The sequence below is a fragment of the Cetorhinus maximus genome, chromosome 1 (genome assembly GCF_964194155.1).
Source record: "Cetorhinus maximus chromosome 1, sCetMax3.hap1.1, whole genome shotgun sequence".
In the NCBI taxonomy this organism is placed as follows: Eukaryota; Metazoa; Chordata; class Chondrichthyes; order Lamniformes; family Cetorhinidae; genus Cetorhinus; species Cetorhinus maximus.
Genome location: NC_135879.1, coordinates 247967690 through 247995401, shown reverse-complemented (window position 1 = coordinate 247995401; position 27712 = coordinate 247967690). Strand labels below are relative to the sequence as shown.

The following is a 27712-nucleotide window of genomic DNA, read 5'->3' as shown; positions in this document are numbered from 1 at the left end:
GTACAGGAGGGGAGGAAGAAGAAAGGAAAAGCTATAGTGATAGGGGATTCATTGGTTAGGGGAACAGACAGGCATTTCTGTGGCTGTAGGTGTGACTCAGGGATGGTATGTTGCCTCCCTGGGGCCAAGGTTAAGGGTGTCACAGAGTGTTTTTTTAAAAAATATATTCATTCAAGGGATGTGGGTGTCACTGGCTGGGCCAGCATTTATTGCCCATCCCTAATTGCCCTTGAGAAGGTGGTGGTGAGCTGCCTTCTTGAACCGCTGCAGTCCATGTGGTGTAGGTACACCCACAGTGCTGTTAGGGAGGGAGTTCCAGGATTTTGACCCAGTGACAGTGAAGGAACAGCGATATATTTCCAAGCCAGGATGGTGAGTGACTTGGAGGGGAACTTCCAGGCGGTGGTGTTCCCATCTATCTGCTGCCCTTGTCCTTCTAGATGGTGGTGGTCATGGGTTTGGAAGGTGCTGTCTGAGGCTGCAGGACATTCTTCTGGGGTAGAGTGAACAGCCAGAGGTCGTGGTCCACATTGATACCAATGACTTAGGTAGGAAGGGGGATGTGGTCCTGCAATCAGAATTTAGGAAGCTAGATAGAAAATTGGCAAGCAGGACCTCAAATGTAGTAATCTCTGGATTACTCCCAGTGCCACATGCCATTGAGTACAGAAAAAGGAGGATAAGGCAGATGAATGTGTGGCTGGAAAGATGGTGCAGGAGGGAGGGCTTTAGGTTCCTGGGACACTGAGAGTGGCTCTGGGGGAGATGGGACCTGTACAAGCCGGGCAGATTGCACCTGAAAAGAGCTGGGACTGAGTTCCTTGCGGGGTGTTTTGCTAGTGCTGTTGGGAGGGCTATAAACTAACTCAGCAGGGGTGTGGGAACCAAGAGAGAATATTAGAGAGGAATAGCAGGTTTACAAACTACTGGGAGGGACAGATCGCACTAGTGTAGAGAATAGTAAATTAATAGGTGAAGTCGGGGTGAGGGAGAAAGTAACAAAATCTAAATCAGGGTTACTATGCACGTATGTGAATGGCGGAGTATAGTAAATAAGATTGGGGAGGTACAGACGCAGATTGCCATGTGGAAATGTGATGTTGCGCCGATAACAGAGACCTGGCTCAAGCAAGGGCAGAGCTCAGTGTTAAATATTCCCAGGTACAAGGTGTTCAGAAAAGATAGGAAAGGAGGAGGGGTGGCAGTATTGGTTAAGGAGAGCATTGCAGTGCTGCAGAAAGAGGGTGTCCCAGAGGGTTCAAGGACAGAGTCTATTTAGCTGGAGCTAAGGAACAAAAAGGGTGCAATTACATTGATCGGGGTAGTCTATAGACCATCAAATAGTGAGAAGGACGTAGAAGAACAAATCTGCAGGGAAATTACAGAGAGATGCAGGCATTATAGAGTAATTATCACAGAGACTTTAATTACCCGAATGTAGACTGGGGACTGTGGTAGTGTAAAGGGCAGAGAGGGGTAAAAGTTCCTAGATTGTGTTCAGGAGAATTTTCTACAGCAGTATGTGTCCAATCCAACAAGGAAAGATGCACTGAGATAAAAACAAAAAGCTAAAAGCTACTGCGGATGCTGGAAATCCAAAAGATGCACTGTTGGACCTGGTTCTTGGAAATGAGGTGGGCCAAGTAGACCAAGTGTCAGTGGGGGAACATTTAGGAGACAGTGATCATTGCATTGTATGTTTTAGGATGACGATAGAAAAGGACGATAGGCAATCCAGAGTGGGAAAAACTAACAGGATGAGAGCTGACTTCAATGGGGCAAGAACGGAGCTGGGCCAGATAGACTGGAATGAAAGATTGGTGGGAAAAACTGTAGCTCAACAATGGGCTACCTTCAAAAAAGAATTGGTTCAGGCACAGTCAAGGTATATTCCATCGAAAGGGAAAGCTAGGGTAAACAAATCCAGAGCTCCCTGGATGGAAAAGGAGATAGGATTTAAGGTAAAGAAGAAAGAGTGCGCTTATGACAGGTGTCAGGTAAAAAATACAATTGAGAACCAAGAGGAATACAGAAGGTTCAGAGGAGAGGTGAAAAAGCACAGTAGAAAAGTGAAGAGGGGTTATGAGAAAAGACTGGCAGCCAACATAAAGGGAAATCCCAAAGTCTCCTGTAGGCATATAAATAGTAAAAGGGTGGTAAAAGGAGGAGTAGGGCCCATTAGGGACCCAAAAGGGAATTTACAGATGGACAAAGGGGCCATGGCTGAGGTATTAAATGAATACTTTGCATCTGTCTTTACCAAGGAGGTAGATGCTACCCAGGCCATGGTGACGCAGGAGGAAACTCTGTCACCAGAAGTGGTCAAAGTTGACAAGGCTCCAGGATTGGATGAGATGCATCCAAGGATATTGAAGGAAGTGAGAGTAGAAATTGCAGGGGCACTGGCCATAATCTTTCAGTCTTCCCTAGACTCAGGGGTGGTGCCAGAGGACTGACAAATTGCAAACATTATGTCCTTGTTCAAAAAAGGTTGTAAGGATAAGCCCAGCAATTACAGACCAGTCAGTCTAACTTCAGTAGTGGGCAAGATTCTAGAAACAATTATTCAGATAGAATTAATAGTTACAGGCAAACACATGAGTTGATAAGGAAGAGCCAGCATGGATTTCTAAAGGGGAAATCGTGTTTAACTAACTTGCTGGAGACTTTTGAAGAGATAACAGGAAGGTCGATGAGGGTAATGCTGTTAATGTGGTGTACATGGACTTTCAAAAGACATTTGATACAGTGCGACATAATAGATTTGTGAGAAAAGTTATTGTTCATGGATTAAAAGGCTCAGTAGCAACGTGGATACAAAATTGGCTGAAAAGTAGGAAGCAGAGAGTAATGGTCAATGGATATTGTTCAGGCTGAAGGAAGGGTTGAAGTGGAGTTCCCCAGGGGTCAGCATTGGGACCCTTGCTTTTCCTGATAAATATTAATGATCCAGATCTTGGTGTACAAGGGACAATTTCAAAGTTTGTGGATGATTCGAACTTGCGAATGTTATGAACTGCAAGGAGGAAAGTGTGGAACATCAAGAGGACATAAGGTGAAATTTTACATAGCGGGATTTTACATTCCCGCTGAAGTCAATGAGGTTTGGAATGTCTCACCGCATTTTACAGCCCCATTCCCATCGAAACGGGACCGTAATATTCTGCCCATAGACAAGTTGGTGGAGTGGGCAGATAGGTGGCAGATGAAGTTCAATGTGGAGAAGTGTGAGGTGGTGCATTTTGGTAGGAAGAACATGGACAGACAATATGAAATAAGGGGTGAAATTCTGAAGCGAGTGCAGGAGCAGAAAGACCTGGGTGTATATGTGCATAGATCATTGAAGGTGGTAGGACAGGTGGAGAAAGCAGTTAATAAAGCATTTATTAATGGGCTTAGAGTCACAGAGTCATAGAGGTCTACAGCACAGAAAAAGGCCCTTTGGCCCATCGACTCTGTGCCGGTCAAACAAGTACCTAACTATTCTAATCCCATTTTCCAGCACTAGGCCCATAGCCTTGTATGCCATGGCATCGCAAGTGCACATCCAAATACTTCTTAAATGTTATGAGGGTTTCTGCCTCTACCACCCTTTCAGGCAGTGAATTCCAGATTCCCACCACACTCTGGGTAAAAAAATTCTTCCTCACATCCCCTCTAAACCTCCTGCCCCTTACCATAAATCTATGCCCCCCTGGTTATTGATCCCTCCACCAAGGGGAAAAGTTCCTTCTTGTCTACCCTATCTATGCCCCTCATAATTTTATACACCTCAATCATGTCCCCCCTCAATCTCCTCTGCTCCAGGGAAAATAACCCCAGTCTATCCAATCTCTCCTCATAACTAAAACTCTCCAGCCCAGGCAACATCCTGGTAAATCTCCTCTGCACACTCTCTAGTGCAATCACATCCTTCCTATAGTGTGGATTCCAGAACTGCACTCAATACTCTAGCTGTGGCCTAACCAGTGTTTTATACAGTTCCAGCATAACCTTCCTGCTCTTACATTCTATGCTTCGGCTAATAAAGGCAAGTATCCCATATGCCTTCTCAATCACCTTATCTACCTGTCCCGTTACCTTAAGGGACCAGTGGACATGCACACTAAAGTCCCTCTGCTCCTGGGTACTTCCCAGGGTCCTACCATTCATCGTGTATTCCTGTGCCTTGTTTGTCCTGCCCAAGTGCATCACCTCACACTTATCCAGATTAAATTCCATTTTACCACTGATCAGCCCATCTGACCAGCCCGTCTATATCCTCCTGTAATCTAAGGTTATGCTCCTCACTATTTACCAACCCAACAATTTTCGTGTCATCCGCGAATTTACTGATCAACATTCCTACATTCAAGTTGAAATCGTTTATATATACCACAAACAGCAAGGGACCCAACACCGATCCCTGTGGAACCTTATCAAAAGCCTTGCTGAAGTCCAAGTAGCCTGCGTCAAATGCATTGCCCTCATCGACACACCTGGTCACCTCTTTGAAAAACTCAATCAAATTGGTTAGACATGACCTCCCCTTAACAAAACCATGCTGACTGTCCTTGATTAATCCCTGCCTCTCCAAGTGTAGATTAATTCTGTCCCTCAGAATTGCTTCCAATAGCTTTCCCACCACTGAGGTTAGACTGACTGGCCTGTAATTCCCTGGTTTATCTCTTCCTCCCTTCTTGAATAATGGTACCACATTGGCTGTCCTCCAGTCCTCTGGCCCCTCTCCTGTGGCCAGAGAGGTATTGAAAATTATTGCCAGCGCCCCTGCTATCTCCTCCCTTGCCTCACTCAACAGCCTGAGATACATTTCATCCGGGCCTGGAGATTTTTCTACTTTTAAGCCTGCCAGACCACTTAGAACCTCCTCCCTTTCTATGTTAATTTCTTTAATTATATCACAGTCCTTCTGCCTGATTTCTATACCCACGTCATCCCTCTCACTTGTGAACACCGACACAAAGTATTCATTTAGAACCCTACCTTTCTCTTCCACATGCAAATTACCACTATGGTCCTTAATGGGCCCTAGTCTTTCCTTAGTTATCCTCTTACTCTTAATGTTCTTGTAAAATAACTTTGGATTTCCCTATATTTTACCTGCCAATGTTTTCTCATGAACCCTTTTTGCTCTCCTAATTTCCTTTTTAAGTTCCCCCCAACACACCTCGAAGACTTCCACTGTTTTGAGCCCTCAGTATCTGCCATAAGCCTCCCTTTTTCTCTTTATCCGATCCTGTATATCCCTTGACATCCAGGGTTCCCTGGATTTGTTGGTCCCACTCTTTGTCTTTACTGGAATATGTTGGCCCTGCACTCTCCCTATTTCCTTCTTGAATGAGTCCCACTGCTCTGGCGCAGATTTACCTAAAAGCAGCTGCTCCCAGTCCACTCTGGCCAAATTATATTTGACCGTATTAAAATTGGTCTTCCCCCAATTTAGAACTCTGTTTTCTGGCCCATCCTTTTCCATAACAACTTTTATTGATAGGGTAAGTCGTCATAGGTGGGATAGGCCCCGAAGAGTTGCCTCACTGTAGGACAAAGTATAAATCGGGAAATAATGGAGGTGTGGAAGAAGGGTGCTACAATTGTCATGGGTGATTTTAATCTGCATATTGACTGGACAAATCAGATTGGCAGGGGTAACATGGAGGATGAATTTGTCGAGTGCATCAGGGATTGCTTCTTAGAGAAATACGTTGCAGAACCTACCCGGGAACAGAATTGATGAAGGGGAATCGGTAGATGTTGTGTATTTGGATTTCCAGAAGGCTTTCCATAAGATACCACACAAAAGGTTATTGCACAAGATAAGAGCTCACAGTATGGGGTAATCTATTAGCATGGATTGAGGATTGGTTAACACAGAACACAGAGTCGGGATTATGGGTCTTTTTCAGGTTGGAAAGATGTAACTAGTGGAGTGCCACAAGGATCAGTCCTAGGGCCTCAATTATTTACTATCTATATTAATGACTTGGAAGAGGGGGCAGAGTGTAATGTATCCAAATTTGCTGATGATACAAAAAATATAGAGGGCACATTGTGATGAGGACATAAGGAATCTGCAAGGGGATCTTGACAGGTTGAATGAGTGGGCAAAAACTTGGCAGATGGAGTTTAATGTAGGAAAGTGTGAGGTCATGCACTTTGAAGAATCAAAAGGCAGACTATTATTTAAATGGAGAGAGACTCCAAAAAAGTGCAGCACAGAGGGATCTGGGTGTTCTTGTGCATGAAACACAAAAAGTTAGCGTGCAGGCGCAGCTAGTAATTAAGAAGGTAAATGGAATTTTGGCCTGTTTTGCTAGGGGGTTGGAGTTTAAACATAGGGAAGTCTTGTTACAACTGTACAGGGTGTTGGTGAGGCCGTACTTGGATACTCTGTACAGTTTTAGTCCCTGTATTTAAGAAAGGATATACTGGCATTGGAGGCAGTTCAAAAGAGATTCACTGGGCTGATTGCTGGGATGAAGGGGTTGACTTATCAAGAACGGCTAAACAGGTTAGGCCTTTATTCATTAGAGTTTAGAAGAATGAGGGGTGATCTTATTGAAATGTACAAGATTCTAAGGGGGCTTGACAGGGTAGATGTTGAGAAGATGTTTCCACTAGTGGGGGAATCTCAAACTAGGGGACATAGTGATAGAATAAGGGGACACTCTTTTAAAACTGAGATTCGAAGGAATTTGTTCTCACGGAGGATAGTGAATGTCTGGAATTCTCTACCTCAGAGAGTTGTGGAGGCTAGATCACTGAAAGTATTTAAAGAGGAGGTAGGTATATTTTTGAAATATCTGGGAATTGAGGGATATGTGGAGCTGGCACGAAAGAGGAGCTGAGGCCTGGGGCAGGTCAGCCATGATCTTATTGAATGTTGGGGCAAGCTTGAGGGGCTGAATGGCCTACTCCTGCTCCTATTTCTTATGTTCTTACATTATGCCCCCTCATACCTACACCCAGCCGCACACACACACACACTTCCACAAGGGGTCATCAACAGTGCTGTCAGTGGCACCTGCTTCGCAATAACCTGCTCACTGACGCCCAGTTTGGGTTCTGCCAGGGCCACTCAGCTCCTGACCTCATTACAGTCTTGGTTCAAACATGGACAAAAGAGCTGAACTCCCGAGGTGAGGTGAGAGTGACTGCCCTTGATATCAAGGCAGCATTTGACCGAGTGTGGCATCATGGGTCTTGAGCAAAACTGGAGTCAATGGGAATCGGGGGGAAAACTCTCCGCTGGTTGGAGTCATACCTAGCACAAAGGAAGGTGGTTGTGGTTGTTGGAGATCAGTCATTTTAGCTCCAGGACATCACTGCAGGAGTTCCTCAGGGTAGTGTCCTCGGCCCAACCATCTTCAGCTGCTTCATCAATGACCTTCCTTCCATTATAAGGTCAGAAGTGGGGATGTTCACTGATGATTGCACAATGTTCAGCACCATTCGCAACTCCTCAGATACTGAAGCAGTCCATGTCCAAATGCAGCAAGACCTGGACAATATCCAGGTTTGGGCTGACAAGTGGCAAGTAACACTTGCACCACACAAGTGCCAGGTTACATCTCCAACAAGAGAGAATCCAACCATCGCCTCTTGATGTTCAATGGCATTACCATCACTGAATCCCCCACTATCAATATCCTGGGGGTTACCATTGACCAGAAACTGAACTGGACCAGCCATATAAATACTGTGGCTACAAGAGCAGGTCAGAGGCTAGGAATCGTGTGACGAGTAACTCACCTCCTGACTCCCCAAAGCCTGTCCACCATCTACAAGGCACAAGTTAGGAGTGTGATGGAATAATGGGATGAGGATAGTTAGGTACTTGTTTGACTGGCGCAGGCTCGATGGGCCAAAGGGCCTTTTTCTGTACTGTAGGCCTCTATGACTATTCTATGACTCCCCACTCGCCTGGATGAGTGCAGCTCCTACAACATTCAAGAAGCTTGACACCATCCAGGACAAAGCAGCCGCTTGATTGGCACCATTTACAAACATTCATTCCCTCCACCTCCGATGCACAGTAACAGCAGTGTGTACCATCTACAAGATGCACTGCAGGAATTCACCAAGGATCCTTCGACAGCACCTTCCAAACCCACGACCACTACCATCTAGAAGGACAAGGGTAGCAGATAGATGGGAACACCACCACCTGGAAGTTCCCCTCCAAGTCACTCACCATCCTGACTTGGAAATATATCACCATTCCTTCACTGTCGCTGGGTCAAAATCCTGGAACTCTCTCCCTAACAGCACGGTGGGTGTACCTACACCACATGGACTGCAGCAGTTCAAGAAGGCAGCTCATCACCACCTTCTCAAGGGCAACTAGGGATGGGCAATAAATGCTGGCCCAGCCAGCGAAGCCCACATCCCGTGAATGAAGAAAGAAATACACACTTTGCGCACACACACACACATTTTCCCAATCACCTGAGAACTAAAAAATTCAATCACCCCAGGTCCTTATCAATCAATATTAGTGAAGGCCTCTTGTTATTGGTTCAATTTATTTTGATAATGTGAGCAGATATTCCTGATTTTTCTGTACGAAACGTCATTACATGTTTTATTAAATCGTAATAAAGCACAATCTTCTCAATTACTTCTAGTATAAAAATCCTGGTATTTTCAGCCAAACTTACTCATTCTTACACTTTATGTATTCATCATGCTCATCCTTGCCACAGTTCCCAAATTCATTTCCTCCTTTATTTGTAAATCGATAACAAGTATGTTCAGCAGATGTCGCACCTATCAGATAGAAAGTGGGAGAATTACAGAGATTACAGGCTGTAAGTCCTGACTTATCCTCACCGCAGGAGCATCTTGCCCTGCTGGCTCTGAATGAGGAGGAAGCAGTGGACGGGAGAATGTGAGCTACAGAAAAACAGGAGGTCTGAAATGGAGAGAAGACGAGATACAAAGAGATTAACTAGAATACAACAACAGCTCATATTTATGTAGCACCTGTAACAAAATGAAACTTTACAGGTGCTTCAGCTCATCATTAAAAAAATGTCTCCCAGCCACATGCGGAGATTGAAGTGTATAAGAACATAAGAAATAGGAACGTGAGTAAATCCTATGGCCTGTCGAGGTTCTCCACCATTCAGCTCCAGTAGTTAGGAAGGCAAATGCAATGTTGGCATTTATTTCGAGAGGACTAGAATATAAAAGCAGGGATGTGCTGCTGAGGCTTTATAAGGCTCTGGTCAGACCACATTTAGAATATTGTGAGCAATTTTGGGCCCCGTATCTCAGGAAGGATGTGCTGGCCCTGGAGAGGGTCCAGAGGAGGTTCACGAGAACGATCCCAGGAATGAAAGGCTTAACATATGAGGAACGTTTGAGGACTCTGGGTCTATACTCGATGGAGTTTAGAAGGATGAGGGGGGATTTGATTGAAACTTACAGAATACTGAAAGGCCTGGATAGAGTGGATGTGGGGAAGATGTTTCCATTAGTAGGAGAGACTAGGACCCGAGGGCACAGCCTCAGAGTAAAGGGAAGACCTTTTAGAACAGAGATGAGGAGAAACTTCTTTAGCCAGAGAGTGGTGAATCTATGGAATTCTTTGCCACAGAAGGCTGTGGAGGCCAGGTCATTGAGTGTATTTAAGACCGAGATAGATAGGTTCATGATTGGTAAGGGGATCAAAGGTTACGGGGAGAAGGTGGGAGAATGGGGTTGAGAAACTTATCAGCCATGATTGAATGGCGGAGCACACTCGATGGGCCGAATGGCCTAATTTCTGCTCCTATGTCTTATGGTCTATAGTCTCCACTTTCCCTCCTGCTACCTTGATTTCCTGAGAGAGCAAAAGTCTATCCCGGCCTTAAATGTATTCAACGATGGAGCATCCACAACCCTGTGGGGTAGAGAATTCCAAAGATACACAACCCTTTGAATGAAGTAATTTCTCCTCATCTCATTCCTAAATAATCGGCCCCCTTCTCCTCAGACTGTGCCCCCGCGTTTCAGATTCCAGCTGGGGGAGGTGGTGGTGTTAATGTTGCTGGACTAGTAATCCAGAGCCCCAGGCTAATGCTCTGGGGACATGGATTCAAAGCCCACCAAGGCAGCTGGTGGGATTTAAATTCAGTTAATAAATCTAGAGTTAAACGTCTGATGATGACCATGGAACCATTGTTTATTTCATAAAAACCCATCTGGTTCACTAATGCCCTTTAGGGAAGGAAATCCGTTGTCCTTACCTGGTCTGGCCTACATGTGACTCCAGACCCACAGCAATGTGGTTGACTCTGAAATGCCCTCTGAATTTGGCCTAGCAAACCACTACCAAATCTGAAAGGAACGAAACTGGACAGACCGCCCAGCATCGACCTAGGCATGGGAAACGACAACGGCCAACTCAGTCCGGTCAACCCTGCAAAGTCCTCCTTACTAACATCTGGGGTGCTGTCTCGCAGACTAGTCAAGCAACATCCCGACATAGTCATCCTCAGGGAATCATTCCTAAGCGATTATGTCCCGGGCCACCAGCATCACTATCCCTGGGTATATCCTGTCCCACCAGCAGAACAGACCCAGAAGAGCTGGTGGCACAGTGATATACAGACGGGAGGGAGTTGCCCTGGGAGTCCTCAACATCGACTCCGGACCTCACAAAGTTTCATGGCATCAGGTCAAACATGGGCAAGGAAACCTCCTGCTGGTTGCCACCTATCACTCCCTCCCTTGACTGACGAATCAGTGCTTCTCCATGTTGAACACTTCAACAACCATGTTGGTCTGCTAACATTGTACCTTTGTTTAAAAAGGGAGCAAGGGATAGACTGAATAATTACAGGCCAGTCAGTCTGACCTCGGTAGTTTGCAAATGATTGGAATCAATTCTGAGAGACAGGATAAGCTGTCACTTAGAATGACATGGAGTCATTAAGGACAGTCAGCATGGATTTATTAAGGGAAAGTCGTGTCTGACTAATATTACTCAATTTTTTTGTGGAAGTAACATGGAGTGTTGATGAGGGTAGTGCAGTTGATGTGGTCTACATGGATTTTAGCAAGGTTCTTGACAGGGTCCCACATGGCAGACTAGTTAAAAAAAATAAAAGCCCGTGGGATCCAGGGGAATGTAACAAGCTGGATATAAAATTGGTTCAGTGGCAGGAAACAAAGGGTAATTGTCACTGGATGTTTTTGTGACTGAAAGGCTGTTTCCAGTGGGGTTCCGGAGGTCCCCTGCTTTTTGTGGTATATATTAATTCTTTGGATGTAAATATAGGGGGAATGATCAAGAAGTTTGCAGATGACACAAAAATTGGCCGTGTGGTTGATAGTGAGGAGGATCGCTGTAGACTGCAGGGAGATACCAATGAACTAGACAGGTGGGCAGAAAAGCAGCAAATGGAATTCAACCCAGAGAAGTGTGAGATGATGCATTTGGGGAGGTCAAACAAGGCAAAGAAATAAACAATAAATAAGAGGTGTAGATAAATAAATGAAAGGTGTAGAGGTAGTGAGGAACTTAGAGTGAGTGTCCACAGATCCCTGAGGGTAGCGGGACAGGTTGATAAGTTGGTTAAGGAGGGATATGGAATCCTTTCATTTATTAGCCGAGGTATAGAATATAAGAGCATGGGGGGCTCCGCTGTAAGGATATAAAACATTAGTTAGGCCACAACTTGAGTACTACATAAGTATTACTATGTTCCGGTCACATCATTACAGAAAGGATGTGATTGCATGTCATGAAGAGATATTAATATTTATAATGTTATTGGAAATAATTTTTAAAATGGAATTGTAGTGGGGTCTGTGTCTATGTGTTTGACTGTGTGTGTCTTAATTAGATTAAAGCCGGCTAGTCTGGGTGTTTTGAAGTATAGTAGTTTGGGATGTTAATTAGAGAAACGTAGGGAGGGTAGAAGGTAAAGTGTAAATTTGCATTTGTTGAATAAAGGAAAAGCTAGGTATAAACAGAAAGGAGATTGTGTGTGTAAGGGAGAGGCATTTCAGATCTAACCAGTGCTTACAACTGTGTCTGCAAAGGAACCAAATTGCAAGGAACCTCATGTTGAATTTATAGGGTCAAATGTGCTTTCCCTGGTGCCTGTTTAAAGTCTCTGGGTTATTGTTGCCTTGGTGAAGATTTACCTGGGGGTGATTAATTTGGGGATTTGTTTAAAAGTTATTATGGTAGTAATTTATAGGCATGTGTATGTGTTTAATTTTTTGTTAAGTTAATAAATGTTTAATTTAGTTTCATATATAAGAAAACCTCTTGAGGCTCAGTGGTCTCATTTCTGTTTCAAAGCTGCATCTCAAACATACCAATTGAAAATATAGGTTATGGCAGTTATTCAAATTTCCTTCTGGGATATAAACAGCTCAGCCTCTACCAGCTGCTGTGCAATAACAATTGGGGGCTCTTGGCAGGATAATATTTGTAATTCCTTCATTGGTTTGGAATTGGTGAATCTTAAGGTGACAAGTACAAGAAGCACTTTGAATTCAGGAGTTGGTGAGGTTTTTTTTTACAAGTGGTGAGGCTGCAAGATGGCTTTGCCAATTGCTAAGACTTATCTGGGAGTAGAAGATATGACTCTGATTGGGTTACAAAAAGTATCCAAGAGTAACAGAGTTGGCAGATGAGTTAAAATTAGGGTTACCTGTCGGGGTAAAGAAAGCAGATGTAGTTAAAAGTACAGCACAGCATCTACAGTTGGAAGTGAAACCTGACACTAGTGAGTCACAGCTGGAGGGAGTGAAACTTCAGTTACAAATGAAGAAACTTGAACTTGAACAAGCGAAGGAACTGAAAAAGCTTGAATTCGAAGCAAAGGAAAGAGAAAGGGCATTTCAAAGGGAGAAAGCAGAAAAACAGGAGAAAGAAAGCTGAAATTGGAATTTCAGGCAAGAGAAAAGGATAAAGAAAGAGAAGCAAGGGAATGATGGAAAGAAAGAGAAAGGGAATGCCTGCTTAAAAGGATGGAAGTGAAAAAGGAGATCTCAGATTCCGAGGAGAGTTCTGATGATGAAAAACCTTTAACCTAAAACCCAGTGGGGAGATGTTTAGATTTGTACAAGCTCTTCCTAAGTTTGAGAGAAAAGATATTGAAGCATTCTTCATTTCATTTGAGAAGATATCTAAACAGATGAAATGGCCACAGGAGTACTGGACATTGTTACTGCAATCCAGGTTGGTGGGCAGAGTGCATGAGGTATATGCTTCACTATCAGAAGAGGCATCGATGAATTATGATGTGGTGAAAAAGGCTATTTTGAGCGAATATGAGTTGTTTCCTGAGGCATACAGGCAGAAATTTAGGAATATTAGAAAACAGCCTCGGCAAACTTATATTGAGTTTGAGAGAGTAAAACAAAGTAATTTTGACCAGTGGATACATGCGTTAAAAATAGAGACAACATATGCAGCTCTTAGAGAGGTAATTCTTTTGGAAGAATTTAGTTTCAATTCCTTTGGTAGTGAGAACTCATGTGGGGGAACAGAGGGTTCAAATGGTAAGACAAACAGCAGAGAGAACTGATGATTATGAGTTAGAGCATGGAGCTAAACCCTTTCTCCATCACCCTCTTAAATCCGAAAAGGACGGAAAATTGGGAAGAGGAAAGGAAGGTGGGTGGTCAGGGAAGTCGCTGCAAATTCCCAGGAAGTTTTTTTCTCAGGATGAAAAGGAAGGTGCTGAGGGGAGGAGTGACATTCGAAAATTGAGGTGTTTTCATTATAATACAGTGGGGCACACGAAGTCAGTGTGTTGGAAATTACAGGAATAATCTGTTGGAATTATTGGGGTGCAGAAAAGTCCTGGAAATAAAAGTACTGTGGGTTCTGAGGTTCAGGCACAGGAGAAAACAATCATTTGTGTACAGGTAAAACAGGGAGAATCAGTGATCGGTAAAGAAGTGGGAATGTGTTCACAATTTACCCAAGAGAATTCAGAGGAGCAGGTTGCAGAAATGTTTAAAGACTTCGTATGTGAAGGGAAAGTCTTTCCATGTGTACAGGGTGGAGTAGGTAAAGGTGTTAAATTTTAAGAGACACAGGGGCTAATCAATCCTTAATGTTGTAGGATAGTGATATATGTTGTTCAGAGGGAGTGTTGCAGGAGTGCAGTTCACGGAGATGCTAAACCTAACCCCTTGTGGAAGATAAAGTTAAAGAGTAAATGAAATACAGGTGAAGTTATTGTTGGAGGAGTGGAAAAATTCCCCATTGCAGGGGTTCAATTTATTTTGGGTAATGATATAGCTGGGTCACAGATTTGGGTGATGGCTATGGTAGTTGAGCAGCCTACCAAAGTGGTTTCAACAGAGGTGTTACAGAGAGAACGTCCTGGATTGTTTCTAGATTTTGTGGTAACACGATCACATGCTCATAGGTCAAAACAAGAAAATCAAGAAACATATAAACGTAGAAACTAGAAGCAGGAGTAGGCCATTCGGCCCTTCAAGCCTGCTCTGCCATTCAATATGATCATGGCTGATCCTCTATCTCAACGCCATATTCCGGCTTTCTCTCCATACCTCTTGATGCCCCTCATATCCAAAAAATTAACAATTTCTTTCTTGAATATACCCAGTGACCCGGCCTCCACAGCCTCCTGTGGTAGAGAATTCCACAGGTTGACCACCCTCTGAGTGGAGAAATGTTTCCTTATCTCAGTCCTAAATGGCCTGCCCCATATCCTGAGACTGTGGCCCTGGTTCTAGACTCCCCAACCAGGGGAAACATCCTCCCCGCATCTAGTCTGTCCAGCCCTGTTAGAATTTTATACGTTTCAATCAGATCCCCTCTCATTCTTCCAAACTCTAGAGAATACAGGCCCTGTCGAAACAATTTCTCCTCATACGACAGTCCTGCCATCCCCGGTATCAGTCTGGTGAACCTTCGCTGCACTCCCTCTATGGCAAGTATATCCTTTCTTAGGTAAGGAGATTAAAACTGCATGCAATACTCCAGGTGTGGTCTCACCAAGGCCCTGTATAACTGCTGTAAGACATCCTTACTTCTGAACTCAAATCCTCTTACAATGAAGGCCAACATAACTTTTGCCTTCCTAATTGCTTGCTGCACCTGCCTGTTTACTTTCATTGACTGGTGTACGAGGACACCCAGATCCCTTTGTACATCCACATTTCCCAATATATCACCATTTAAATAATACTCTGCAGAAGGGCAGGCAGTTCAAAGGCAAGAAGAAAGTGTCAAACTCCAATTAGCTGGCACTGTGTTTGATAACCCTCGTTCAGGAAGAAAGACGAAAGGATAATTCAGCTGAAGTTGGCTTAGTTGTAGGAGACAGAGGGTGATGACAGAGAGATGCTTTAGTGACTGGAAGCCAGTGTCCAGTGGCGAACCACAGGGATCTGTGCTGGGTCCCCTATTATTTGTCATTTATATAAACGACATAGATGACTAAGTGGGGCGTAGGATTAATAAGTTTGCAGATGACACAAAGATTGGCCGGGTGGTTAACAGTGAGGTTGAGTGTCTTGGGCTACAGGAAGATATAGGTGGGATGGTCAAATGGGCAGATAAGTGGCAGATGGAATTTAACCCTGAAAAGTGGGAGGTGATACACTTTGGAAGGAGTAATTTGACAAGGAAGTATTCAATGAATAGCATGGCACTAGGAGGTTCTGAGGAACAAAGGGAACTTGGCGTGTGTGTCCATAGATCTCTGAAGGCGGAGGGGCATGTTAGTGGGGTGGTGAAAAAGGCATATGGGACAATTGCCTTTATCAATCGAGGCATAGATTACAAAAGTAGGGAGGTCATGTTGGAGTTGTATCGAACCTTGGTGAGACCACAGCTGGAGTACTGTATGCAGTTCTGGTCACCACATTATAGGAAGGATGTGATTGCACTGGAGGGGGTGCAGAGGAGATTCACCAGGATGTTGCCTGGGATGAAACATTTAAGTTATGAAGAGAGGTTGGATAGACTTGGGTTGTTTTTGTTGGAGCAGAGAAGACTGAGGGGCGACCTGATCGAGGTGTACATGATTATGAGGGGCATGGACAGGGTGGATAGGGAGCAGCTGTTCCCCTTAGTTGAAGGGTCAGTCATGAGGGGACATAAGTTCAAGGTGAGGGGCAGGAGGTTTAGGGGGGATGTGAGGAAAATCTTTTTTACCCAGAGGGCGGTGATGGTCTGGAGTGCACTGCCTGGGATGGTGGTGGAGGTGGGTTCCTTCACATCCTTTAAAAAGTACCTGGATGAGCACTTGGCACATCATAACATTCAAGGCTATGGGCCAAGTGCTGGTAAATGGGATTAGGTAGGTAGGTCAGGTGTTTCTCACGTGTCGGTGCAGACTCGATGGGCCGAAGGACCTTTTCTGCACTGTGAGATTCTGTGATTCTGTGAACTGAGTGTTTTACTCGACCATTTCAAGCACTTTTTAAAAATTTAAATGAAGATTTCTGCTTCTAATCTTCAATGAGCACAGGCCCAACCTACTCAACCTCTCCTCATTAGAAAATCCCTCCATACCCGGGATCAACCTTCTCTGGACTGCCTCCAATGCCAGTATATCTTTCCTTAGATAAGGGAACCAAAATTGTTCACAGTTTTCTCGGTGTGGTCTAACTTGTGCCTTGATCCCTTTGTTCCTCCGCACTCCTTAGTGCCCTACCATTTACTGTGTATGTCCTACCTTGGTTTGACCTTCCAAAATGTAACACCTCACACTTTTCCGCATTAAATTCCATCTGCCATTTTCTGGCCCATTTTTCCAGTTGGTCCAGATCCCTCTGCAAGCTTTGAAAGCCTTCCTCGCTGTCCACAACACCTCCAATCTTAGCGTCATCAGCAAACTTGCTGATCCAATTCACCACATTATCATCCAAGTAGAAGGCCAAGCTTATTAATATATGGTATGAAATGTGGAAGTACAATTACTCTTTCTAAATACCCTAACTCTCTCACACAGGCACACCAAAAAATAGATAAATAAATAAAACAGAGGAATTCTGCCAAAAGGTTAAACAACAAAGGTTCAAGGGAAAAGCATAGATGCTGGAGTCCTTGAAATGGCGTCCAGATTATATGGTTGGTTTCTGAGCACTGGTCTGTGAAACAATCGATGATTCTTGCATTACTTTTCAGGCAGACCCGAGGAACATTTGCAGATACTCAATTCTCGCACATACAGCAACTTAGGAGCAGCTTCTACTCACCAAGCTGTGGACTGGCTCTGGACTGTAACGCACTGTGGTCTTCTTTACACAAGCAGTCGATCCTTCTTTTTGTTCCCAAAACCAAAACCTGTTTCTAAAACAGTTTTCCAGGCATGGTTCTCTTCCAGAACCATAAACCACCATGTGACCCTTTTGTAAACAATCTATCGGGGTCAAGAGGTTACCAGATTCTTTAAAACTGGTTCATTACCTTTTCATTGTGAAATGCTGTCTTTTCCAGGAACAGCAGCAATCAAAATCCTTACATTAACCCATTAAGGGACAGTGTCTTCTAAAAACATAAATTCTTCCTTGAAGATGAACAATTTTCGTTGATTAAAGAGTTTATGCCATGTTACTAATGCAGGCAATTTTAGGATAATTGAAGCTGCCATTATAATTGTTCCGTGCTTCTTGAAGCTCTCTGTAACTTCCCTGCAAATGGGTTCCCCTATATTTTTCCCACTAGTCTGTACCATATACCCTGTATGTAATGGCACCCCGGTTGTCTCCATGACTGACCATTGGACACCCATTCCCTCTCTTTCTAAATTCTCATAAGCTATGGGGTGACCACCTCTAGAAAAGTGCTTTCTATGCTGCTCTCAGCCTCCTGGATGCACCACAGTGACTCCAGCCCCTGGTCAAGCTCCGAAATCTGGATCTTGAGCTCCCCCAGCTAACAATACTTCTTAGACATATGGTTATTCAGTATTCCTGAGTTCCCACGTGGAACAGGATGCGCACTCCATGGGACTCAGATGCCTTGCCGTGCCTCTATCTATTAAAATAGTACAAGGATATTGACTAATTTAACAGAAATGAATTTAAGACTTAAATGGATATAAGAAGTATTCACCAGACACTGGAGGTTTGAAAAATGAATAAACAGCAAAAGACCCAAAAACAAAATCCTGTGGATGCTGGAAATCTGAAATTAAAACAGAAAATACAGGAAAACACTCAGCAGGTCAGGCAGTGTCTGTGGAGAGAGAAACAAAGTGAACATGTCAGGTGTGATCCTCCACAGTTCTGATGAAAAGTGACTTTTGTTTCCTCTCTCCACAGAAGCTGTCTAACCTGCCGAGTATTCCCAGCATTTTCTGTGAATAGAAAGCAGTACCTCTTTTCCCCTCTGCACCCAATTCCCACTCGCACCACATTTCCGAATTTAGCACTCTGTTAGCAATTCACCCCAGTTCTGTGATCACTCTGTGTTCTCCATTCTCTCGTGTTCAGTGTGTAACTGTGCTGTAAGGGTATGGGAGATTCTGTACTCACCCTCACCCCAGACCTCCTGGCACTGCCTATCTGCAGACAGACAGATTCCACCGCTGCAGTATAAATTTCCCTCGCTGCATGTGTGGCCGTCTTTCAGATACATATTGATGGGGCAACGCGAGAAGTTTCCTGTGCAGAATTCTGGTAAGTCACATTCTCCAGCTGACGGCCTGCACACGGTACTTGCTGGAAGAAACTGCAGAACAAAGCACTCATGGTTTAACGGGTATTTTTCTGGGAGGGGTAGGAGTGAGTTGAAAGCAAATCTGTAAATTCCCCGCTATCCAGGTATGTTTTATGTGATGTGTCTAGCTTTAGAGTGTTTGGGGTGAGGTTGACAATCAGGATCCAGGGGTCAGGAGTGTACAAGGAACCCAGGCTACAGTAACCAATAGTTCGAGCATTGGACTCAGGCCCCACTGTGACAATGATAAAACTCAACTCACTAAATCCGGCAATTGAGCCTTGGCAGGAGGGAAAATAATCCAGAAAGCTGCAGTGAAATGGAGGGGAGAGCAATTCGGCACCCCCCAAGGGTAAGTGATTCTTAGAGCTCTCCTTACAAACCACATGGTGATAAACACAAACCTCAGGAAACATTCGGCCTCTCCTAGTCCGAAGCCCCTGCCTTGCCTTCTCCAATAGCATTTCCAATCGAAAATCTCTCCTCCCCTTGCTGACCTCCTCCCATTCTCCCGATCACTGACCTCTCCACCTCCCCCTCCCGATCACTTGTTGGGAATGATCATTGCCTGGCACCTGTGTGCCCCGAATGTTACTTGGCACTTGGATATTGTCCAGTTCTCGCTGTATTTGCACATGGACTGCTTCAGTATCTGAGGAGTCGCAAATGGAGCTGAACATTGTGCAATCACCAGCGAACATTCCCACATCTGACCTTATGATGGAAGGAAGGTCATTGATGAAGCAGCTGAAGATGGTTGGGCCGAGGACACTACCCTGAGGAACTCCTGCAGTGATGTCCTGGAGCTGAGATGACTGACCTCCAACAACCACAACCATCTTCCTTTGTGCTGGGAATGACTTCAACCAGCGGTGAGTTTTCCCCCTGATTCCCATTGACTCCAGTTTTGCTTGGGCTCCTTGATGCCACACTCGGTCAAACGCAGCCTTGATGTCAAGGGCAGTCACTCTCACCTCACCTCGGGAGTTCAGCTCTTTTGTCCATGTTTGAACCAAGGCTGTAATGAGGTCTGCAGCTGAGTGTCATTGTTGCTGACAATGTGCTGTTTGAAACTACTGCCAATGATACCTTTAATCTCTTTGCTGATGATCAAGAGTAAACTGACTGTACTTGGCCATATTGGGTTTGTTCTGCACAGGACATACCTGGGCAATTTTCCATATAGCCGGGTAGATGTCAGTGTTGTAGCTGTACTGGAACAGCTTGGCTAGGGGCGCAGCAAGTTCTGGAGCACAAGTCTTCAGTACTATTGCCAGAATATTGTCAGGGCCCATAGCCTTTGCAGTATCCAGTGCCTTCAGCCATTTCTTGATATCAGGTGGAGTGAATTGAATCGGTGAAGACTGGCACCTGTGATGCTGGGGAGCCCCGGAGGAGGAGGCTGAAATTGATTTTTACAAATGCTTCAGCCTTATCTTTCGAGCTGCTGTGCTAGGCTCCTCCATCACTGAGGATGGGGATATTTGTGGAGCCTCCTCCTCCAGTGAGTTGTTTAATTGTCCATCGCCATTCACGGCTCGATGTGGCAGGACTGCAGAGCTTAGATCTGATCCACTGGTTTTAAGATCGCTTAGCTCTGTCTATCACTTGCTGCTTATGCTGTTTGACATGCAAGTAGTCCTGTGTTATAGCTTCCCCAGGTACACACCTTATTTTTAGGAATGCCTGGTGCTGCTCCTGGCATGCCCTCCTGCACTCTTCATTGAACCAGGGTTGATGCCTCTGTCTTGATGGTAATGGTAGAGTGGGGGATATACTGGGCCATGAGGTTACAGATTGTGTTTGAGTTCAATTCTGCTGCTGCTGATGACCCACAGCACCTCATGGACGCCCAGTCTTGAGTTGCTAGATCTGTTCGAAATCTATCCTATTTAGCACGGTGGTAGTGCCACACAACAGGATGGAGGGTATCCTTAATGTGAAGGCGGGACTTCGTCTCCACAATGACTGTGCAGTGTTCACTCCTACCAATACTGTCATGGACAGATGCATTTGCGACAGGCAGGTTAGTGAGGATGAGGTCAAGTATGTTTTTCCCTCCTATTGGTTCCTTCACCACCTGCCGCAGACCCAGTCTAGCAGCTATGTCCTTTAGGACTCAGCCAGCTCGGTCAGTAGTGGTGCTAATGAGCCGCTCTTGGTGATGGACATTGAAGTCCCCCACCCAGAGTACATTCTGCGCCCTTGCCACCCTCAGTGCTTCCTCCAAGTGTTGTTCAACATGGAGGAGCACTGATTCATCAGCTGAGGGTGGGCGGTACGTGGTAATCAGCAGGAGGTTTCCTTGCCCATGTTTGACCTGATGCCATGAGAATTCATGGGGTCCTGAGTCGATGTTAAGGGCTCCCAGGGCCACTCCCTCCAGACTGTATACCACTGTGCCGCTACCTCTGTTGGGTATGTCCTGCTGGTGGGGCAGGACATACCCAGGGATGGTGATGGTGGAGTCTGGGACATTATCAAGATTATATAATAACGTTATCGGAAGTTATTTTAAAATAGAGTTCTAGTAGGGTCTGTGTCCATGTGTGTATGTGTGTGTGTCTTTATTGGATTAAAGCCGGCTAGTCTGGGTGCTTTGATGTTAATTAGGTAAACGTAAGGAGGATAGAAGGGAAAGTGTAAATTTACATTTGTTAATAGAAACCATTCAAGACTGCGGGTGAAATCTTATACCTAGCTAGAAGACACCAAGCAATGTGTTTATTGTTTTCAGCTTACTAATAAAATGAGTGGGATGAAAGGAGAGTTTTAAAAATTATTTCATGGGATGTGGGCGTCATTGGCTAGGCCAGCATTAGATGCCCTTGTTCAGAGGGCAGTTAAGAGTCAACCACATTGCTGTGGGTCTGGAGTCACATGTAGGCCGGACCAGGTAAGGACAGCAGATTTCTTTCCCTGCTGATGGGCTTTTTGCAACAATCGTTTTATGGTCATCATCAGACTATTAATTCCTGATTTTTACTGAATTTAAACTTCACCATCTGCCGTGGTGGGATTTGAGACCCTTTACCCGGGTCTTTGGAATACCAGGCCAGTGACAATACCACTATGCCACTGCCTCCACATATAAGCCTAATGATATAATGGAAAATTTACATTCAAAGAGAAAGATGTGTATATGGGAGAAAGGAGATTGTGAGTAAGGTGTGTGTGAGAAGCCTCCAGCCTGTAAGCCTCAAGCTGCTGTCTGCAAGGACCCAGAGCTGAAAGAAACTCATTTTGAATGTGAGTGTCCAGGGTGTGCTTTGCCAAGTGTCTGTTTAAATCTACGAGATTTACTGTTACCTTAACTGGGGAGTAACTGAGAGTCAGGTTAATTAGGGGATTTTTGTAGTTACTATAGTAGTAATTTTGTAGACGTATGTATGTGCTTAGAATCATTCTTGTATTAATAAATGTTTAATTTAGTTTTATAAAAATCTTTTGAGACTTGGTGGTCTTACTACTACTGAATTGAAAGCCTGCATCTCGAAACATACAAATTGCAAACATGGGTTATGACAGTTGTTTCAAGTTTCCCTCTAGGATTTGAACAACTCAGCCTTTACCATTGGCTGTGTCATTTTATACATTATCTGTAAGGTATGATTCTGTGAGGATGACTATATCAGGCTGTTGCTTGACTAGTCTGTGAGACAGCTCTCCCAATTTTGGCTCTAGCCCCCAGATGTTAGTAAGGAGGACTTTGCAAGGCAAACTTTCTTACTTTTATGTTTAATTCCCCCTGCAATACTTTCCATTTGCCTTTCTAATCACTTGCTGTACCTTACATCCTAACTTTTGCTGATTCAGGTACCAGGACACCCAGGTCCCTCTGTACCTCAGAGTTCTACAATCTCTCTCCATTTAACTATTATGCTGCTTTTCCACTCTGCCTGTCAAAGTGGAGTTCATATATACCCACATTATACTCCATCTGCCAAATGTTTGCCAACTCACTTCACTTGTACATTCTTTTGCAGACTCCTTATGTCCTCTTCAGCATATTTAGCCACCATACCTTCGGTCCCTTCATCCAAATCAGTTATATAAATTGTAAAGAGTTGAGGCTCCAGCACTGATCCCTGTGACACACCACTCGTCACATTTTGCCAACCTGAAAATGACTCGTTTATGCCAACTCTCTGTTTCCTGTTAGTGAGCCAATGCTCTATCCATGCTCATATGTTACCCAAATATGACATGGATCATTCACTTGGCACTTCTGGCTTAAAATTGTTGCAAATGCTTCAGCCTTATCTTTTCGCTGATGTGCTGGGCTTCCCCATCATTGAGGACGGGGATATTTGTGGAGCCTCCTCCTCCAGTGAGTTGTTTAATTATCCACCACCATTCATGACTGAATGTAACAGGACTGCAGAGATCTGATCTACTGGTTGTGGGATCGCTTAACTCTATGTATCACTTGCTGCTTATGCTGTTTGGTAAGCAAGTAGTCCTGTGTTATAGCTTCACCCGGTTGACACCTCATTTTTAGGTATGTCTCCCCTCCTGATGGCTGAACTCCTCCCCTCCCAAGGACAAGCCTTTTCTAAGCCCCTCCTGATTGTCAACATCTTAACTCCGCTGACTGACCTCATCCCTCTCCTCCTGACTCTCACCCTCTCACCCAATCGTTGATCCTTTCACTCCGAATGCCATCGTCCCTCTCCCATCAATTCCCAACCTCCCTGGGAGGCCAGCTCCATTTCCCTGCAGATTTCTAGCCTCATCTGAGGAGATCTCGCACCATCGAAAGATGCCCTTGGTGCCAAAAATTTGTCCGCAATGTTAATAAAAACAGAAAATGCTGGGGAAACTCAGCAGGCCTGGCAGTATGAGAGGAGTGGAGAGAGAAACAGAGTTAACGTTTTGAGTCCGTATGACTCTTCTTCAGAATGCCAAACTTCGGAAATCTGGTTCTGAAGAAGGGTCATAGCAGACTCGAAACATTAACTCTGTTTCCGTCTCCACAGCTGGTGCCAGACCTGCTGAGTTTTTCCAGCATGTTCCGTTTCGATTTCTAGTTTCCAAAGCCCACTGCAGAGCCTTGAAGAGTGATCCAATGAGATCTTACTTGGCAATCCTTACAGCAGGTCCCAGTGGACGAGCAGCTTGCACCAGGCTTGAGTTTACAGGTCAATGGTTCACAGCAGGGATCCGAACATTCCTGAGGGTAAAACAAACACAGAAAAGACCGGTTACTGAAGCAACGTTTCAGAACGGAGAGAAGACCAGCACTGGTTCAAACACAAAAACAAAATACTACAGAAACCAGAAATCTCAAAAACAAAACAAGACATGTTGAAAATGCTCAACAGGTCAGGCAGCATCTGTGGAGAGAGAAACAGAGTTGTACAGGGCTCTAGCTATTCCCACCAGCTAGCCGGCTCCAAAATCCCAACATCTGCACCGGCACATCCACACACTGGCAAACGGCACGAGGAACACTGACGTCTGTCACTCACACTGGCAGAGCAGAGAAGGTTGTTGCAGGGCTAGATCCAGCATGACCCCCATGGCTCCTCAGCTCCTGTGCTACCTCCAGCCAGACTTGCTTGGTCTGCTGCCGAGGTCTCCTCCTTCATTTTCGAGGGAAGAGAACCTCCTGCCTCATCACAGCAGCCTGGGGAGGTCGGCATACCAGGAGCCAGGAGCCTGGTCCCGACTCGCGGCTGTCCACACCGTGTCCTGAGTCATGTCCCCCACTCCCCCACCGCCCCTCTCCACCAACCCACCTAATCGTCGGCACGTAACTGGGGCAGGAATGAAATCTCGCCGCCTGCTTCCACAGCCCATCTCCGCAGCTGTCACCTCCACACTGTGGGTGAATATTGCCACAGGCCACCTGCCTGGCAGGAGATGGTCAGGCTAGAATTTGGCAGGAAAGTAATGAACCTTGTCTGCCTGATTTCCATACCCACGTCATCCCTCTCACTTGTGAACACCAACACAAAGTATTCATTTAGAACCCTACCTATGTCTTCCACACACAAATTACCACTATGGTCCTTAATGGGCCCTTCTCTTTCCCTAGTTATCCTCTTACTCTTAATGTACTTGTAAAATGTACTTTCGATGTGAGTATATCCCTCATGAAGCAAGGAGGCCCAAGCTGTACACAGTATTCTGGGTGCAGTCGCACCAAGGCCCTACAGAGTTGTAGCAAGACTTCCCTACCTTTATATTCCGTTCCCCCTACAATAACTGCCAACATTCCTTGTGATTCATGTACCAGGACAGTCAGATCCCTCTGTACCGCAGCATTCTGCAGTCTCTCTCCAATTTAAATAAATTCCAAGGTAGGATGGTTGAAAACGAATTAATTGAATTTATTCAAGACAGACAAATTTTTAACAGGCAAGGGAGTCAGAACAATGCCTACATTTACATGTGGCCTCTGTGCGTTGGGTAATAAACATACAAGTTTATGATTTGCCATGATATTCAGTCTTGCCAATAGCTGTAAGCTGTGCATTACCACAAGGAACCCTTCCACGTCATCACTCATCTGACCCCCTCCTTACCGCAGGATTACCGCAGTCACACTCCTCGCCTTTCTCCACGTACAGGTTGCCACACTCAGGGCCCCCAACCAGCTTGTCAACATCTGGCAGGTTGTAGAGACACATCCCTAGACCAGAGAGCAGGCTTCTGTCTATATCCTCATGGCTGCAGCTGCTGAATTGTGTTGGCGATGTGAAACTGTCAATAGGAACATACAAAAAATAAACACCAAAAGGAAGGAGACAAGTTCCACATACACTTTTTCAACAGCAGTGACTGAAAGGGCAAACACAGCAGGCATCTGAGATCAGCACCAATTGGAGGTCCCCTTCCAAGCCATGTACCATCCTGACTGGGAAATCTATGCTAAACCTTTAGACAAACCTTTAGCGAGAGGACATAGATCACTGTGTTGCACACTATGGAAAGGATGCCAAGGCCTTAGACAGCGTGCAGGTGAGAATGGTGCCAGGGATGAAGGACTTCAATGACATGGGGAGATGAAAGATGCTGAGTTTTTACCTTGGAGCAGTGAAGGTTAAAGGAACAGTCCATCAAGATGAGATAAGAGAAACTGCTTCCAGTGGCAGGGTGGTTGGGAATCAGAGAGGACATACTGAAGATAAATGGCAGTTCTGAGATGTGGAGAATGCTTTTCACAATACGTTGTTATGATGTGGAATGAAGTACCTGACTGGTTGCTGGAAGCAGATTCAATAATGACCTTGAGAAGGGAATTAGTTAGGGTCTGTATTATCTTTATTATATCTCCATACCCTCTGGGGGCAATTACACACACCTCACCCGGGCATTCAGCTTGTGTTCATATCTGGATAAAAATTGGGGTGAGGTCTGGAGCTGAGTGGGCCTGGTGAAGCCTGAACTCATCATTGCTGAGCAGGTGAGCAGCCTGATGGTAATCCTGTGGCACGGTGGTAGCAGCCTTACTGCCATGTTGTTATAATGATAGAAAGGCAGCGATCACTCACAAGGGATTGGAAAAACACATCGTGGGATCATTTATTCGGCATAGGAGAACATTTATACAAAGGTAGAAAGCTTGAAGACATCAGAACTGTGTGCATTCTGCTCACAGGACAAAATGAAACTAAAACTGGATCACATGACACACTTCCTTCTAGTGATGTCATGCTGCAATACCTTAAAGGCAAATTGCAACATCCCCCTTTCTTTTTAAAGGTACTTTCCCCCTTACAAACCAGCAGAACTACATACAATACATGTTCATGTTTAGTTACCATGACATAAGTGTTATCGAGCAGACAGATCTATGGGCAGAATCATCCAAGGTTTGCAATAAGTCCGGTCGAGAGTGGGAAAAATGACATTTTACCCGTCGGCTGCAATGGCGGCTTCTCACGCCGTATCACCCCAATCCCGCTGCATTAGTTATGCACTCCCAAGAAACACGCTGTTTCTGTGGCGGGCGGGCTCTCATTCGCCCGCCATGTCATCACCTCATTGCTTCATCATGCTGGGCACCAGATTTAAAGTGCAGCCATGCGCACACCTCTCAGTGCTTACAGCCCACGACTGCTGCAAGGAAGACAGGATGGTCATGAAAGGCAAAAAGACTGCAGCCCTCAGGTTCAATGATGTGTCCCTCGAGTGCCTTTTGGATGCAGTGGAGGCCATGATGTCCTCTGCCCCCCTCCCCCTCTGGCTGCAGGATGGGCAGCAACATTATCAATCCAGCTTGGGAGGTGGTGGCAGTGGTGGTCAGCGCCAACACCCTGCAAAAGAGAACAGCCACCCAGTGCCGCAAGAGGATGAATGATCTCCTCTGTTCCACCAGGGTAAGTCACTCTTTTCATCACTCCCAACTCACACACTCACAAACCCATCACACACCCACAGGGCCCTCACTCACTGCCAGTTCAAGGGACACCACCATTCACTCTCTCACACATACTGTCATTGTCCTCATCCCGTCCATGGGACCACTCACCACCCACACCGGCCAGGCTTACTTATCACCTGGACTGGCAGGGTTCCTGCTTACACTCTCTCCATCTATATTCATGCAGGACAAGCTGGCAAACAACAGGAGGGAGAGGTCGCAGACCGGTGGCGAAATGCCCGACATCCAGGTCCTCACGGGCTTTGAAAACAGAGCCATCCAGCTGGCCGGCAAGGATCTGGACCAGTCCCGTGCTGACGGTGAGGTCAGTGCTACTCTACCAAGTGAGGATCCAGAAGTAACATCATCAGATAACCAGGCTGTGAGTGATGTGTCCTGTTTCACAGGCCACTGCCAAGCACTGGTTATCTCCCCTTGCTTTCGCAGGCACTTCTCCAAACAGCCGACAGAATCCAAGGCCCAGGGCCTCCAGTCAAGCCCGAAGGCTGCTTGGAGGAGGAATCTGGAGGCACTCTTGTCACAGCGCTCACACACACCCTCCACCAGCGCAGAGGCACATACCCCAGTGGGGCCTAGCTTTAGAGCAGCCTCAGGGTCACAATCTGGTGGTGTAGTGGGATTGTCACTGGGCTAGTATTCCAGACACTCAGGGTAATGTTCTGGGGACCCAG

The 27712-nt window shown here is 45.3% G+C and overlaps 1 protein-coding gene across 1 annotated transcript in view; it reads right to left on the bottom strand.

The window, feature by feature from the left end:
* The window catches only part of LOC144680096 (disintegrin and metalloproteinase domain-containing protein 12-like), a 268407-nt gene that overhangs the window by 90201 nt on the left and 150494 nt on the right, over nucleotides 1-27712 (bottom strand). The window contains exons 13-16 of the mRNA XM_078541258.1: nucleotides 25180-25357; nucleotides 23730-23822; nucleotides 18466-18661; nucleotides 8658-8766 (exon numbers count right to left, since the gene is read on the bottom strand). Coding sequence (XP_078397384.1) covers nucleotides 8658-8766; nucleotides 18466-18661; nucleotides 23730-23822; nucleotides 25180-25357 — 576 coding nt within the window. The remainder of the gene's footprint in view (nucleotides 1-8657; nucleotides 8767-18465; nucleotides 18662-23729; nucleotides 23823-25179; nucleotides 25358-27712) is intronic.